We start from the raw sequence: 18,185 nt of genomic DNA, 5'->3' as shown, positions 1-18,185 counted from the left end.
GAAAAAAAATTCAAACAAACAGAAAGCCTTTTAATGGCTTAATTCTCTACCCATACATGGCTAAATTCTTCTGTCTGATTTTCAAGTACTTGTAAAACCTTTTTACTATACCTATTCAGCCCAACCTATCCTTTCTACTGTTCTTCCTTATAAATCACTGCTTTTATTCACTGGTAGAGTGTGTATTCCAAAAATACTTCTGGTTCCTAATGTTCTTCCAGAGCCTTTTGCTCTGTCCTCAAAAAAAGTGGTTGTACAGCTTCTACAGATAACAATTGTTGTCAATGATACCTCAATAAAGCTGTGGGGGAAAAACAAAAACAAAAACAAAAACCACTGTCTGCAATGCCAGTATCCCATATCAGAGCAGCAGTTGGATTCCTGGCTATTTTGCTTTCATTACAGCTCCCTGATAATGTGACTCAGAAAGCAGTGGAAGGTTTGTCCAACTGCTTAGGCCCCTGGCACCCATGTGAGAGACCCATATGGAGTTCCAGGTGTTTGGCTTTGGCCTGGTCTATCCCCTAGCCATTGTAGCCATTTAGGGAGTGAACCAGCAGATGGAAGATCTTTCTGTCTCTACCTCTCTCTTGCTATGCCTTTCAAATAAACAAAAAATACATCTTTAAAAAAGCCAAAATAAAATGTACAATTCATGGTTTTTAGTATATTCAAATGGTTGTGTAATCATATTAAATTTTAGAACATTTTCATCAACTTCTACAGAAACCTCATACACTTCAGCTATTACCCCTATCCCTTCCCATTCCCCTTATTCTGCCCAGTCCTAAGCACCCACTAATCTGTTTTCTGTCTGTCTATATATGCCAATTCCAGACACTTCTTACAAGGGGGAAGACTATCATCCTTTCTGACTGGCTTCCTTCATTGTGCATAGTCTTTAGCATATTTCATGTTGTAACATGTGTCAGAAGTGTTCCCTGCTCTTCTCATTTTGCAACAATTTGTTAAGAATTTGTATTTTCTATTTGGTAGAATTCATCTAAGAAGCCACTGGAACCATGGCTTTTCTTTGTGGGTATTATTTTTAAAATTTAGTTTTATTTATCTAAAAGACAGACAGACAAGGGAGAGATGGTTCATCTCCTGACTCATTCCCCAAAACCCTGCCATAGCCAAGGCTTGGCCAGGCTGAAACCAGGAGCCTGGAAGTCAATCTGGGTCCCCAATTTGTGTGGCAGGAATCCAAATACTAGAGCTATCATCTGCTGCCTCCCAGAGTGCTTGTTAGCAGGAAGCTGGAATCAGAAGCAGAGGTGGGACCCAAACCCAGGCACGCTGATGTGGGATGGGAGCATTTCAAGTTTTGTCTAATGCTACTAAATGCCTGCCTCTTTTGTGAGTATTTTAAAAATTACTCATTTACCCCGTGTAAGCACTATAGGTCTATTCAGATTTTCTATTTCTTTTTCAGTTGGTTTTAGTAGTTTGTCTTTCTTGGGATTTGTCCATTTCATCTGGGTTATTTAATTTATTGACATACAATTGTTCACAATGTTCCTTCATAATCCTTTTTATTTCTACAAGGTTGACAGCAATGTTCCCTCTTTCATTTCTGATTCTAGTAATTTGAGTGTCTTTTTGACTTGGTCAGAATAGCAATAGGTTTGCCAGTCTTGTTGATCTTTTATAGAATCAATTTTTCATTGCTTTTTCTCCACTGTTTTTCTGTTCTCTGTTTATTTCCCATCTAATCTTTTCTATTTCCTTGCTTCTGCTTGTTCTAGATTTAATTAGATCTTCTTTTCCCAAGGCCTTAAGGTGTAGTGTGAGGTGGTTGTTATATCATTTTTCTTCTTCTTAAGTAGGCATTTATAATTTCCCTCTAAACAATGGTTTAACTGCATCCTGTAAGTTTTGGTATATTCTGTCTTCATTTTCATTCATTTCAAAGGATTTTCTAAATTCCTTTGTGATATCATTTTTGAATCTCTGATCATATATTTGTGTTTTCCAATTTTGTACTATCTAATGATTTCTTACTTCAATCCCTGTGGTCATAGAACATACTTTACATGACTTCAGTTCACTTAGTTTTATTAAACTAGTTTATGGTTTAGCCTATATGGTCTATCCTAGAGATGCTTCATATGCACTTGATAATATGTATTCAAGTGCTATTAGGTGGAATGTTCTATAGATGTCTTTAGATTTGGCTTATAGTGTTCTTCATGTACTCTATTTTCTCATCTTCTGTATAGTTGTTATCGAAAATAGGTATTAAATAGTCCAACTTTTTGTAGATGTGTCTATTTCTCCTTTCGTTTATTTCAGTTTTTTTCTTTATGTATTTCAGGGCTTTGTTGTATGCATGCATGTTTATAATTGTTACATCTTCTTCATGAATTGGCCCTTTTATCAAGACAAAATGTCACTATTTAGCTTGATGGATACTAGGGTATAGCTAGATAAGAGTAAGAAGTTCCAAGATTTTCTTGCACAGTAGGGCGACCACAGATAATGTTAATATAGTGCATATTTCTCTATGAAGAAAACCTAGAATACAGGATGTAGGATGTTTTCACTATCAAGAAATATTAAAGGCTTGAAAAGATACATATATTTACCCTAATTGGACATATAAAATGTATACATGTAATTAAAGATTATATCATGTCCCATAATTATGTACAATTTTTGTCTGTTAAAGTCTAAAAAATAAAAATTATTTTTGTTTTAAAGTCCACTTTGTCTGATGCCACTCCATTTTCTTATACTGCTGTTTGCATGATACATTTGTTTCCCATTCTTTTACCTTCAATTTCTTCATATTTTTCAAACCTAAACTGTGTCTATGATAAATAACATAGTGTCTTGTTTTTTTTCTACTCTGACAATCTCTGCCTTTTGATTGAATTGCTTACTCCATTCACACTGTTCTTATTGCTGTGGGAGGATTTATGGCTGATAGATTATTATTCATTTTCTATATGTCCCAAGTTTCGTTTCTCTGGTCTTCCTTTTGCTTTATTTTGCATTGAGTATTTTCTAATGTGACATTTAAATTTCTTTCATAATACTTTTGTTTTTTAAAAGTTATTTCTTTAGTGGCTGTTCTAAGCCTTACAATATATATCTTAAATAAAATGAATTGGCTTCACATAGATACTAACTTAATTCCAATGATATATAGAAGTCTTATTCCTACATAATTTCATTCTTTTATTTCAGTGTCTGGTATTATTGTTATATATATTATTTCTACACATAAGCTTAACAATATGAAGGATCCTCAAAAAGTGCATAGAAAATGAATATTATGAAAAAATTGTACATGGATTTCAGATTTTTGTACCAAATTTATATTTTAATTCTATTTTCCACAAACTTTTTGAAATCCTTTTGTACATTATTATAATTAATATAATTTTATGTCTTTTTAAAGAGGCTGGGAGAAGAAAGAAGAGCAAGGATATATTTATAGTTCTTATTTCCCATTTCCTGCTATCTTCATTTATTTCTGTGGATTTGACTTATCATCTAGTCATTTCTTTAATATAATACAGCATTATTTCCACCCACCTCCTTTGTCCTGTTACTGGCAAGTATATCACAGTTTTATATTTTGTAGACTAAACAATGCAGGCATATACATACTGCTTTATATATTTGTTTTTTTTTAATGAATTGATAAAGGAAAATACATTTAGGTTATTAGTTTTGCCTGTACTCTTTCTGTGTGTGTATATTCAAATTACTCTGAGGTCACCTGTTTTCAACCTGAAGAATTTCCTTTATTAGCTGCTGTTAGCAACAAATTTTATGAGTTTTTGATAATGCTGCAATGTTTTATTTCACCTTCATTTTTGAAGAATGGTCTTCCTGTATATACTGTTCTTTCTGTATATACTGTTCTTGGTTGACAGTTGTTTCTTTGAGCACTTTGAATATGTTATACCACTGCCTCTGCCACTGTTTCTGATGAGAAATTAGCTGTTAATATTGTTGGAGTTCCTTGATAAGTAATGGTTCATTTTTTGTGTGTGGCTCTCAAGATTTTCCCTTTGTTTTTGGATTTCAGCATTTTTAATATGATGTGTCTGTGGATTTCTTTTCATTTATTCTACTTGGGGTTTGCTGAGCTTTTAGAATGTGTAGATTAATGCTTCTCATCAGATTTGGAGCATTTATAGCCATTATTTCTTGGAAGTTTTTTTGCTCCTTTCTCTTCTTTTTTTCCTGGTACTCCCACTACTGGTGTCTCACAGGTTCTATACTATGTTCAATCTTATTCATTCTTTATTTCTATTCCTCAGCTTTAAAAATATAGCATCATTTATTCCTCACAATCCAATTAGATAAGTAGTTATTATCCTCACTTTTACAAGATAACAGAGGTTCAGATTTGAGTGACTTTCCAAGTTCAAAGCAGTGAGTGTGGCTGTGAGTTTAAACACAGATCTGACTATAAAGTTAGTAGCATTTCCTTGACAGCATATTGTCTTTCTCTTCTCCAGCAACCATAAACAAACTACTGGGGGATTTGAGAATCACCACTTCTCTTAGAAAATTCTTTCTTTCCATGTCCCTTTAGTGTTCTTTGTTAGTATGTTTCCCTTCTAAAATTCATACAGCTAATATTTAACATATATTAAACACATTTTTCAAAGTTTATTGCTTTAAATTCGATGATTACTCAATGGTAGCTAGTTTAAATGGCCGTGAGAACACACATATTTTGATCTAAAAGATTTCCTTAGAAAAATAGCTTTTTGAAAACTGATAACTTAGTGGGGAAGCATTCATTAAATATGATGACTGACTTATGAAACAACCCACTGTTACTGCTGCTAGTAACTTAACATATTTATTGATGCTTAGGCCTAAATGTGTGCTCTTTTATTTACTAGGTGAATAAAATTAGGAAAAATGGGCTCTAGGAAATAAATACTTCAGTATTCAATAGCATTTTAAATTCGGTATATAGGAAATAGTCTTGAAAAATGGTAATTGTAGGGACAAATATTGAAGACCCTCCCCAAATTATAAAGATTTTAAAAAACCCTCAGGAATAATCCTTTGTAATTTATCCTGAGAAAATAATACTTTTTGTACACCACCCTTCACATTCAGCATACCATACATTCTATATAGGCTTTCATTATATAAAATGTTTTGTCCCAGTTGTCCCCACAAGATGAAAGGGAGCATCCCAAATAGTATTTTTTTCTCCATTAATTTCTCTTCTTCAACATTAAACAAATTTCTATACAGAAATCCCAGATCCAAGACTGTGATATAAGGAAGACCATCCAGGAAACATAATCTATTCTAGCTACCACTGGTTTTTGTAGTGCTGTCTGTAGCAGATGACATGAGAGATGTAGGCTGGAGATCTGACTGTTGCTTTTTGTTCTTCCCAAATTCTATCACCAATATTTTCCCATGTAGTTTATATCCATTTACTAGATGCAATGCTTGATATGCTATCTCCTTATCTAAAAGAAAAAGAAAAAAAAATCATCTTACATAGGGCTAAATAATTCAATTCTATTCTAAATCTAGTTTAAGTTGTTTTGCCTGGGAGTTAAATGTAGGCTATCATGTGATTTTATCATCTTTTCTATAATCTTCAATTTGTATTATTCACCAAGATTAAATTAATTGTTAGGCTTAATGACAATAAAAGTTCAACATGGATATTTGAGAATGTCTCCTAATTCAAAGGCAGTTTGCTAAAGAAGGGTAAGCTGTAATTAATTAATTACACACACACACAAACCTCTATCTTAGACAACAGATTATAGATACCATGAGAAGCAAATTTTCAAAGCAGCTAAGACAAGCAAGAACACTCATGATGTTACTGGGAACACTTTGCTACTTTTTTCTTTCAGTGGGAGAGTGGTCATGGGACTCACTATTTGAATAAATTTAAGAAGCATATAGAAGCTTGAGGTGTAAGAATATATAGTGTATGGCAGGAGTACACAACTTAGAGGTCTCAAAGCCTGGATGTAGAAAATAAGGAAGTGGTATTTTATGGCTAGGAATCTGTGGAATCATAAGTGGATGATATCTTTAGATTAAACCAATTTTATTTTCATATATATACTACAAATTTTGTAATGTGTATAGCTGCTATTAGAATCAGCAAAACAGTTTTACATTTTAAAAGTAGTTTATAAAGCCTTTTTATTACATAATTTGTCAATTATTGGACCTATTATGTGGGAGTCCAGGAAACTTTTTTTAAATTGAAAAGGGATCCTCACACTTGAGAAAACTAAAAACCACTATTAAAGGGATCTATATATATTTCTTAGGATAAGAAAAATGATATGACTGTATGAAAACAAAGGAGGGGAATTTGGCAGTATGTATGTGTAACCACTTGCCTACACATAGATTAGTAGGCTATTTATAAATGATGACAGTTTAGGGAAAATGAAAGGTATAGATCCTACTCAGCCTCCCTCCAAAGATATGCTGTTTGGTCTGTCATAGAAAATGAAATTCCTATATTATTCTTCCATTTGGATTAGAACACTGAAGTCATGTATAACATACAAACAATTATTCAGAAGAGTGTGTCATCATCCACTAATTATGTATAATTAATGAATCAGCATATTAGCTTGCAGTCATTTATTCCTAAAAGAATAGGGCATAAGGCAAGTACATATGTTTTGATCAGAATACCAATATATTAATTAATGAATAATCTAATTATAACGTGGACAAGAAATACTATTTAAGCAAAGGGAAAGTGGATTTTGGGAGGGTAAGAAAGAAATGCCAAGATTATAGAAACTTTAGGACATTGGGCTAAGGTGGTCATGCACTATTAGCAGAGAAGAAGGAGCACATAATGGGGGTAGAGGAACACTAGAAACAAACTTTTCTTATTTTCCTTCACTTTTTCTCATGTGTGATGGCAAAATCAAAGGGTTATAAATTAGAGGGATTATAGGTACTCGCTAGTGAACTGATGCTACAACTAAGTAATTACATAGATGAAGCCACTTACTGGGAAAGGTGATAAAAGCCTGCCCCCTCATTCGCCCAGTCATCATTCGGAATTGAATTGGAGGTCCTTTTCTCTCCTGGAACCGAGCGAACAATGAGATAAGATCTCTTTCAGTCACCCGAGGGCTAAGATTCTTCAGGTATAACACCTAATACAAATTCAAAATCAACAGAAATATCACATAAGATAGGTAGGACAATTAGTTCCTTATAGTTTAGATAGAGATTGTTGATTGAATACATTCATCTAATTTCATTTGTTCCAGGAAACTATAAAACTATAGGGACTTAAACACACACACACACACACACGCACACACACGCACATACACACACACACACATACACAAACACACACACCTACCAGCAGCAGCAGCAGCAGCAGCAGCAGCAAGGTTAGGAAGAACAAGAGAAAATGGCAATAGCAACAATATTTTGAAAGCTGAAAAATAATGATGGATAGGAACCAACCCGGTACACTCAAGAAAGCTGAATCTTAAACCAGCAGAGGAGAAAATCAAGAACCCACTCAGTCTCCACTCAAGAATCCTCGGGAATTGACAGCTCAGGTACTTTTGAAAATGGATATGAAGGGATGGGGTCAAAATAAGATGGGTAGGTTGAAGGCTGTTTAAAAGCCAATTGGAGCTTTGGATATTCTTCCCTGAAATATGCTACTGAATGAATTCGAAAGCAACAGAATACACATTCTTCTTAGGCAAGCATGGAACATTTTTCAGGGTACAACGTATACTAGGTCACCAAACAAGTTTGAAGAAATTTAAAAAGACTGAAATAAAACCAAATATCTCTTTTGACCACAATGGACTGAAACTAGAAATCAACAGTCAAAGAAAACTGGAAAATTACAAGTGTATGGAAAATAAACAACACATTGTTGTACAACTGATGGGTCAAAGAAGGAATCAAAAGGGGTGTTAGGAAATATCTTAAGAAAAATGATAATGAAAACACTACATACCAAATCTTACTGGATGTAACAAAAGCAATACTAAGAAGGAATTTTATAGTATAAATGATTACATTAAAAATAAGAAAGATTTCAAAAAAACAACCTAACCATAGGCTTTAAGTCAGGGGAAAAAAGAATCAACTAAGACCAAGGTTAGCAGATGTATAGAAATAATAAACATTAGAATAGAAATAAATGAAATATGGAATATAAAAACAACAGAAAAACTCAACAAAATTGAATTGGTTTTTTGAAAAGATTAATAATATTGGAAAAAATCTAGCTAGACTAATTAAGAAGATCTGAATAAACAAAACCAGAAGGGGAGACATTATAATCAATGCCATATAAATAAAAGGAATATAAAAAACTATGAACAATTATCCATCAAATTAGATAGCCAAAACAAAATGGATAAATTCATAGAAGCTTACACAAGCTACCATGATTCAATCTTCAAGAAACAGAAAAGAATAAACCAATAATGAGTAAGGATATTGAATCAGTAATAATATCCTTTCTTTTCTTTTTTAAAATATTTTTTCACTGCTTAGTCTTTTAAGATTTATTTATTTATTTGAAAGGCAGAGTTACAGAGAGTAAGAGGCAAAGAGAAAGAGAGGTCTTCCATCCACTGGTTCACTCCCTAGATGGCCACAATGGCCAGAGCTGGGCTGATCCAAAGCCAGGAGCCAGGAACTTCCGCCAGGTCTCCCACACAGGTGCAAGAGCTGGCCCTAATAATATACTTTCAACAAAGAAAAACCCAAGACCAGATGGCTTCACTGGTGAATTCTTTTAAATATTTAATGGAAATCCTTCTTAAACTCTTCCAAAAAAACTGAAGAGGAAGGAACACTTCAAAACTCATTCCATCACACCATGAGTATTCTGATCCAACTCAGATAACAACACTACAAGAAAAGCACAGTCTGGGGCCCACTGTGGTGTAGCAGGTAAAGCCACTGTCTGCAGTGCCGGCATCCCATCTGGGTGCCGGTTTGAGACCTAGCTGCTCCACTTCTGATCCAGCTCTCTGCTATGGCCTGGGAAAGCAGAAGATGACCAAAGTCCTTGGGCCCCTGCACCTACGTGGGAGACCTGGAAGAAGCTCCTGGCTCCTGGCTTTGGATCAGCCCAGCTCCAGCTGTTGTGGCCATTTGGGGATTGAACCAGCAAATGGAAGACCTCTCTCTCTCTGCCTCTGTCTCTCTGTAACTTTACCTTTCAAATAAATAAACCAATCTTAAAAAAAAAAAAAACACTTGTCCAAGAGAAGGTTACAAAAAATAAGAGAAAATATGAATTTCATTATCTTTAGTATCAATCAAGATAGTTACATATTAAAAAAAAGAAAAGCATAGGCCAATGTCCTTGAGGAATACAGATGCAAGTATCTTCAAAAAGTACTACCAAATCAAATTTATCAGAACATTAAATGGATCATACATCTTGATCTAGGGAGAATTATCCCTGGGATGAAAGAGGCTTCAACATACAAAGTCAACCAGTGTGTTACAATATATTAACAGAAAGATAAAAATCACATAATCACCTCAATAAATGCAGACAAAGCACATGGCCAAATTCAACAGTGTAATTTCCTTCTAGCAATAGAAGGAAATTACTTCAATGTAATATTAGTCATACATGAAAAGCTCACAACCAAGAACATATTTAATGGTGAAAACCCGAAAGTTTTTCCTGTAAGATCAGAAACAAGAGAAGATGCCTACTCTTGCCATGGCTATTCAGCACAGTACTGGAAGTTATAGCCACAGCAATTAGGCAATAAAAAAGTGTAAATATCTCCATTCATAAATGAAATCATCATACATGAAGAAAATACTAAGGACTCAACAAAAATATTAGAACTAATACACAAATTCAGTAAAGTTACTGGATACAAAATTAACATAGAAAAATTACTTGTATTTGTATATACTAACAATGAGCACTATTAAGAAAAAATTAAGACAACAATCTTATTTATAATCTCATTGAAAAAAATATTGAGGAATGAACCTAATAACCAAGGAATGAAAGATCTGTACACTGAAAAATAAAAAAAATGTTGTTAAGAAAAATAAAAGGTTATACAAATAAGTGGAAAGATTCTGTGTTCATTAGTTAGAATATTTAATATTGTTAAGATTTAATACTATTCAAACAGATTTATTGATTCAATGTTATCTCTATCAATGTCCTAATGGCATTTTTATAGAAATAGAAAAAAACAATCCTAAAATTCATAAATAGCTGAAAATTACCTCAAATAGCCAAAAAAATCTTGAGAAAGAACAAAGCTACAGGACTTACACTGCCCTATTTCAAAACATATTACAAAGTTTCAGTAATCAAAAGAGTATGGTTCTGGCATAAAAACAGATACATAGACCAATGAATAGACTAGGAAGTCTAGAGATAAACCCACATATCTACGATCAACAGATTTTATAGAAGTGTGCCAAGAAAACAGTTTCCACAAAGCATAAGAAAACTAGACAGTCACATACAAAATAAGGAAATTGGACATTTATTTTATACTAAACACAAAAACCAACTAAAATGAATGAAAGATTTAAGTATAAGACCTGAAACACTGAAACTCCTAGAAGAAAATACAGAGTAGAAGCTTTTTGACATTGGTTTTAACGATGATTTCTTCAACATGATACCAAAAGCACATGCAGCAAAACAAAAACAGATAAGTGAAACTATATGAAACTAGGGAGCTCTGCATATCCAAGGAAACAATGGCCTGAAAAGGAAACTTATGGAATAGGAGAAAAATATTTAAGGGGTTAATATCTAAAAAATATAAGGAATCCTATAACTCAATAGCTTAAAAAATCACCTTATTAAAATATGGGCAAAAGATTTTAATAGGCAGTTCTCTACAAACATGAAAAGATGCATAGTCTTACTAATCAACAGGAAAATGTAAATCAAAACTACAATGCAGTGCTTGCTTTGGCAGCACATATACTAAAATTGGAAAACTACATTGCAGGGGTGGAGACGGGAAGGGAGATGTTTGGGCTAGTAGTTCAGATGCTGGTTAGGATACCTGCATCCCACATTGGAGTGCCTAGGTTCAACTCCTGTCTCTGGCTTATGATTCCAGCTTCCTGCTTATGTAAATGGTGGGAGACACCAGTGATGGCTCAAGAAGTTGGGTTCCTGCCACCCAAGGGGGAGACCTGGATTTGGTTCTGAGTTCCTCGCTTTGATTGAGCCCATTCCCAGTCATTGTGAGCATATGGGGAGTGAAACAGTGGATGGTAGCTTTCTCTATCTCTGCCTCTCAAATGAAACAAAAGCACAATGAGGTATCACCTCATAATGACAGAATGGCATTATTGGGGCTGCCGCTGTGGCATAGCAGGTAAAGCCACCGTCTACAGTGCCAGCATCCCATATGGATGCTGGTTCAAGACCTGGCTACTCCACTTCTGATCCAGCTCTCTGCTATGGCCTGGGAAAGCAGTGGGAGATGGCCCAAGTCCTTGGGCCCCTGCACCCACGTGGAAGACCCGGAAGAAGCTCCTGGCTCCTGGCTTCAGATCGGCGCAGCTCCGGCTGTTGTGGCCATCTGGGGAGTGAACCAGTGGATGGAAGACCTCTCTCTCTCTCTCTCTCTGACTCTCCTTCTCTCTCTGTGTAACTGTTTCAAGTAAATAAATAAATTTTTTTTAAAAAAATGGCATTATCAAAAAAACAGAAAATAACAAGTACTGGCAAGAATATGGAGAAATTGGGACCTTTGTGCACTGTTGGGAATAGAAAATGGTACAGTCACTATAGAAAACCATATCAAAGTTCCTCTAAAAATCAGAAATACAATTACCATACAATCCAATAATCTCACTTCTACCTATTTATCCAAGAGACTTGAAATCAAGATCTTAAAGATATATAAACAGACTCCCATGTTCATTGCTGCATTATTCACAATAGCCAAAATGTGGGAACAACCTAAATTTCTATTGGTGAATGAAGAAAGTGGCACACACACACAATGAAATATTATTCAGATTTAAAAAAGTACATCTTGTAATCATCAACAACACAGCTGAACCTTGATGTGCATATGTGAAATGAAGTAAGATAGTCCCAGAAGGACAGATATTGCACAATTCCACTTATATGAAGTATTTATAGTCAAATCCATCACAGCAAAAAGTAGAATGGTGGTTGCTATGGACTTGGAAATTGGGGAAATAAGGAGATGCTGTTCAATAGGTATAAAGTTTTAGTCATACAAGATGAAAAAGTTTTATATAGATCTATTGTAAAGCAGTATGCTTACAGTTAACATTGTACACCTAAAAATTTGTTTAAAAGGACAGATCTCATATTTTTTAAATACCATAAAAAGAAGAGGAAAAAATGGTTCATATACTAACAAAGCATTAGTTATATCTGCTACAGCTTGAGAAACTAGGGAAGAATTAAGATATGAACAAAAACACAAAGAGCTAGAAAATAGAGCCCACTTAAATAATTATCACTGAAATATATGAATGAATATATTAAATACTGTAAACAAGTAGTAGAACCTTTGTGTCAAAATATTTAAACTTGGATATTTACACATTAACTTTTATGCATTTTGTATCTTAAAGGCAAAGGCATAGAATAACTGATTTGTGATTCACTTAGGTAATTTCAGGTGATCTTGAGTCTTTGCTCTCAAATACCACAAAAGCATCAGAAAATTAATAACCACAGAAAGGGGTGTATGAAAATAGATTCCAAGGTTCTCATCAATCAGGAAACTTCCCTTTTAAAAGGGAACCTTATAAAAAAAAAAGAGGACTTTTGGTAAAAGTGGCTCTGCCAGATCTTACTTCGACACATCTTCTCTCTCTCTCTCTCTATTTATATATATAAATATGCATATGTATGTATATATATATTTCAGAAAGCTTATGGAAAATGCATATTATGAAAACCTGTATATATTTCAACATTTTTATACCAAAATAAATGTATCTTTTAATTCTATTTTCCATGAACTTTTTGAAGTACCTGTGTACACATATGTCTACATCTACAATATATATTTATATATATGCATATACAAATACACACAAAGATATAGCCATGTATGTTCATACCTGTGAAACAAAAACAGTATCTCCAAGAGTTAAGAGGATGAAGCTCTTCGTAGTATTCCTTTGCAATCAATGCACAGCATTGTTTCACATTTCAAACATTATATAAATGGTGTTGTACTGTATGCATTATTCTGCAGCTAACTTTAAAAAAAACTTTTAAAATTGACTTTAAGCAGTTTTGCATTTACAGAAAAATTAAGACATTAGACCAGAGACCTCCTGTATGCCACTCACCCAATTTTCCCATTATTAATATCTTAAATTAGAATGTTACATTTGTTGCAATTAATAAGCCAATATGATGCATTACTATTAACTAACAGTTAATTTAAATTTCTCTAGATTTTAGTTAATGTCCTTTTTCTATTTCAGGATACCATTCAGGTTACCGTATTACATTTAATTGTCATGTGTCTTTAATCTCCTCTTGGTTATGGCAGTTTTTCAGATTTTTTGAGTTTTTCACACTCTTGACAGTTTTGAATATTAGCCACATATTTTATAGGATCCTCCACTATTAGAATTTCTCTGGTATTTTTCTCATGTTTACACTGGAGTTATGGGTTATTGGGAAGAAGATCACAGAGTGAAATCACACTTTTGATCACATCCTATTAAGCATACATATTACCAACTTTGATTTATGACAGTTGATGTCCTTGATCACCTGGCTGAGGAGTGATACTCTCACTCTTTGAGGAAGAGTATCTATATAAATTACTTGAAATTCTTTTTCTGGGGACATTTATCTCTTATTTATCTACTCAATCATCTATGAATGTCACACTCATGAATAATTGTTCTGTACTTTGGTTCACTATCCAACATTAATTTATTTAATTTGTTAACAACATTGGTCATTGGAAGCTTTCAGTTGGCTCTTGTGTTCCTTTAACATACATCAACAGTGTTTTTATATTGCTGTTATTTTGGGCAGTTCCTTACTTTCTCGCACTACAAGATGCATAAGTCTCATCGTGTATATCTCCTGCTACCAGTACTAGAATCCATCACTTCTTCAAGGAATCCTGGTTCTTGTCATCAGATAATGGTATCAGAAACCAATATGTGGATTCTGAGAAAGCTTATAATTACTGCAGTGTCCTATGATTTGGGATCTCTCAACTGACAGAGGAGAAAAATGTGCTAATACTAATAAAAATACTAACAAAAATGTGCTAATACTAATCTGTATATATACACAAATTTTTTCATGTGTCCATCTATACCTATGTAAGTTAAACATGAGTTCATACTGGTGTCTCTAACTATAAAATCATTACCACATTGTCCATTCTAGCCTCCTCTCTTAGCTGTAAATTCAACAGTGAGAATCTGTCATTCATTTACTTAAATGTCTCATTCTATTACACATATATAGCAATATAAGCATTGTTAACCAGTATCCCCATGGGACATAAACTTATCAACTAGTATACAATGCTTACATGCTATTGTTCCTTTTGTCTCTAGTTGTCCAGACTCCATACACTTTCAAAAATACTTAGGTCAGTACCTTTTCTCTCATTCCTTCAGTGAAGTTTTTTTTTTTTTAATTTTGTAATACAGTTAGATTCTGTATGCCTTGTAATTTTTTGTTGAAAGCTGAACATAATCTATTAAGTAATAGGAACTGAGCCAAATATGCTAGATTGTCAGCTGTTTTTGTGGTTTTTTGAGAGGCAGAGACCCAGTGAGAAAGTTCCTATATACGGATTCACTCCCTAAATGGCCCGGAATGGCCAGAGAGTTGAAGCTGGGAGCCTAGTACTCAACCCGAGTCTCCCACAATGGGTGGCAAGAACCCAATCACTTGAGTCATCACCATTTGCCTCCTAGAGTTAGCATTGGCAGGAAGCTGGAATCAGGAGCCAGAACTGGGAGTGCAACCTAGGTACTCCGATATATATAGGGACACTAAACCAGTGTCTTAACACTAGGCTAAATGCCCACGCCTAGCATAAGACTTCATGTTAACCTCTCCAAGAGTTGGGCTGTGCTTAATGCCTGCTCTAGCTGTAGTCAAAGGTTTTGATTTCTTCTATTATCCTTTTGTCTCCCTGGTTTCCTTTGTGTTTTCCTACAAACTCCTTAAACAAAGCCTGAATCTTGCAAGTCTTTTATCTACAACCCAGTTAGCACACTGAAGCCCTGTTGATTTGGCGGTAAGGTGTGAGGGAAAAGGACTCTGTAGTGATTTAATCAAGTCTCAATCTTTTTGCATATCTGTATCTCCAGCCTGTAACCTTCACAAGTGTTTCACAGCTTTTTTCCCTATCTCTTTGAAGTAATACAGGAAAGCAAGAGGGTTCTGGAGATAGGTAAGACTTTGGTAAAGTTGGGGCCAGCACTGTGGTATAGTGGGTAAAGCTGCCACCTGTGGCGCCAGCATCCCATATAGGCACCAGTTTGAGTCCCGGCTGCTTCACTTCCAATTCAGCTCCCTGCTAATGCACCTGGGACAGCAGTGGAAGATGGCCCAAGTGCTTGGGCCCCTACACGCATGTGGGAGACACAGAAGAAGCTCCTGGCTCTTGGCTTTGGATCAGCCCAGCTGTGGCTATTAGAGCCATTTGGGGAGTGAACCAGCAGATGGAAGATTCTCTCTGTCTCTCTCTCTCTCTCTAACCCTGCCTTTCAAATAAATAAATAAATCTTTAAAAAAAAGACTTTGGTAAAGTTGCTGGCCTTGCTGAGTAGCCCTTGGTTGTGTGGAAAGCTGATTGTACCTCAAAATGATCACTTTGCATCTCCTCAGGCTAGAAATGGCATTTTTCCCTTAGCACTTTACCTCGAGAACCCTTGGAAGGGTTCCTGAAAGTAAAAGTAATGAAAATGTCAGGGGTAGCTTAAGACTGCAGCTCCCAGGAGTGTGTCACTCCTATACTAGTTTACATTCTACCTCAAGTAATTTGTTAAAGTTACTGCTTAGGTGTTCCTACCAGTTTATGGCTCCAGTGCCTTCTGCTCCCAACAGGCAGATCTGAGATGTAATTTTCTGTAATTGCTTGTCTCTCAAGATTCTGGGGTTGCAGTTTGCCCTGTTGCTTCAATTTTCTAATGGATCCAAGAAGAGTCATTGAGTTTTAGTTTGTTCAGCTGTTTTTTTCTTGTTTTAAAATGGGAAGTTGTGCCTTCCAAACACTTTACATGCTGGAGCTAAAATCAGAGGTGGGCAACTAGCTGTTTTTTTTATTTGAAATTAATGTTCATGATATTCATCCATATTGATACTTGCAATTCAATAATTTAAATTTTATCTACTGTACAGTATTCTATTTTATGAATATACCATGTTTTATTTTCCTGCTGATGAACATACATGTTGCTTGCAAACAATGCTAGAGCAAGCACCCTTGTAAAATCTCCCAATGTGTGTGTGCAAGAGTTTCTCTAAGACAGATATCTAGGTGTGAGACTGCTCACTTACAGTTTATAAGCATCTTCAATTTAACTAGATACTGCCATGAGGTTTTTTTTTAGATTTGTTTTACGGGCTGGCACTGTGGTGTTACAGACAGGGCTGCTGCCTGCGATGCCAACATCCCAAATGGGCACCAGTTCAGGACCTGGCTGCTCCACTTCCAATCCAGCGCCCTGCTGATGTGCCTGGGAAGGCAGAGGAAGATGGCCCCTGCACCCATGTGGGAGACCCAGAAGTTTCTGGCTTCCCAGTTCTGGCCATTGTGGTCATTTGGGGAGTGAACCAGTGGATGGAGGATCTCTTTCCCTCTCTCTCTCTGTTACCCTGTATTTCAAATAAATAAATTTTAAAAAATTTGTTTTATTTGAAAAGCAGAGTGACAGAGCAAGGGGGAAAAGACAGACAGAGAAAGATATTTTCCATCTGCTGGTTCATTTCCTAAGGTGTACCACTGGGCAGCAGGGGCCCAAGTACTCAGGCCATCTTCTACTACTTTCCCAGGCACATTAGCAGGGAGCTAAATTAGAAGCAGAGCAGCTGGTACTTGAACTGATGCTCTAATATGAGATGCTGACATCATAGGCACTGGCTTAATACTCTGTGCTACAATGCTGGCCCCTGTCATGATATTCTTATAACTGGTTATATTCATTTATGTTCTCCCAGTGGTGTATCAGAATTTTTAATATTTGTATGTTCACCAATAGTTAGCATTGTTAGGCCTTTAAATGCATGTCAACATCCCAGTGTTAAAGGGTATGTATCACTGTGGTTTTATTTTATATTTCTCTAATTATGGTACTCATGAGATTTCTTAAGTTTATAAGCCATTCATGTTTGCACCTCTATGAATTGTCTATTTATTGTCTGTATTCTAATCATTTTTTATTTGATTTCTTTTGCTTTTCTTATTTATTTGTAGGCAAGGGGTTTCTTAAAACAACTCAAAAGGCACAAACCATCAAATAAAATATTCATTATATGATAGCTTTAAAATGAAAGATGTGGGGCCAGAATTGTGGCAAAGTGGGTTAAGCTGCCACCTGTGATGCTGGCATCCCATTTGGGGGCCTGTTCAAGACCCAGCTGGTCCACTTCTGATCCAGCTCCCTGCTAATATGCCTAGGGAAAGCAGAATAAGATGGCCCAAGTCGTTGGGCCCCTGTACCTACATGGGAGACCCAGAAGAAGCTCCAGGCTCCAGGTTTCGGCCTGGCACAGCCCTGGTTGTTGTGGCCATTTGGGGAGTGAACCAGAAGATGGAAGCTCTCTCTATGTCCCTTCCCTCTCTTTAACTCTGCCTTTCAAGTACATACAAAATAAATATTGAAAAAAAAAAAAAAAACGGCCAGTGCCATGGCTCACTTGGCTAATCCTCCGCCTGCGGTGCCGGCACTCCGGGTTCTAGTCCCAGTTGGGACGCTGGGTTCTGTCCCGGTTGCTCCTCTTCCAGTCCAGCTCTCTGCTGTGGCCTGGGAAGGCAGTGGAGGATGGCCCAGGTGCTTGGGCCCTGCACCCCATGGGAGACCAGGAGGAAGTACCTGGCTCCTGGCTTCAGATCAGCGTGCACTGGCCGTGGTGGCCATTGGGGGGTAAACCAATGGAAAAGGAAGACCTTTCTCTCTGTCTCTCTCTCTCACTGTCTAACTCTGCCTGTTAAAAAAAATGAAAGATT

At 35.8% G+C, this 18,185-nt stretch overlaps 1 protein-coding gene across 16 annotated transcripts in view; it reads right to left on the bottom strand.

Moving 5' to 3' along the window:
- Positions 1 to 2,770: 2,770 nt before the first annotated feature.
- The window catches only part of RBM41 (RNA binding motif protein 41), a 65,355-nt gene continuing 49,940 nt past the window's right edge, over positions 2,771 to 18,185 (bottom strand). For 8 of the 16 annotated variants that reach the window (XR_016227801.1, XR_016227802.1, XR_016227799.1 and 5 more), the window contains 2 exons: positions 6,992 to 7,139; positions 2,771 to 5,459 (listed from right to left, as the gene is read on the bottom strand). Coding sequence is in view for 12 of the 16 variants with exons in the window: in XM_070067475.2 (XP_069923576.1) it covers positions 5,293 to 5,459; positions 6,992 to 7,139 (315 nt within the window). In the remaining 4 variants the exon portion in view is untranslated. The remainder of the gene's footprint in view (positions 5,460 to 6,991; positions 7,140 to 18,185) is intronic. The other 8 variants (XM_070067476.2, XM_089323959.1, XM_070067477.2 and 5 more) reach the window with 1 other exon arrangement.

This window comes from Oryctolagus cuniculus, chromosome X, assembly GCF_051225735.1.
Source record: "Oryctolagus cuniculus isolate XC-2025 breed Fujian yellow rabbit chromosome X, ASM5122573v1, whole genome shotgun sequence".
In the NCBI taxonomy this organism is placed as follows: domain Eukaryota; kingdom Metazoa; phylum Chordata; class Mammalia; order Lagomorpha; family Leporidae; genus Oryctolagus; species Oryctolagus cuniculus.
This window is presented reverse-complemented; position numbering and strand designations above follow the sequence as displayed.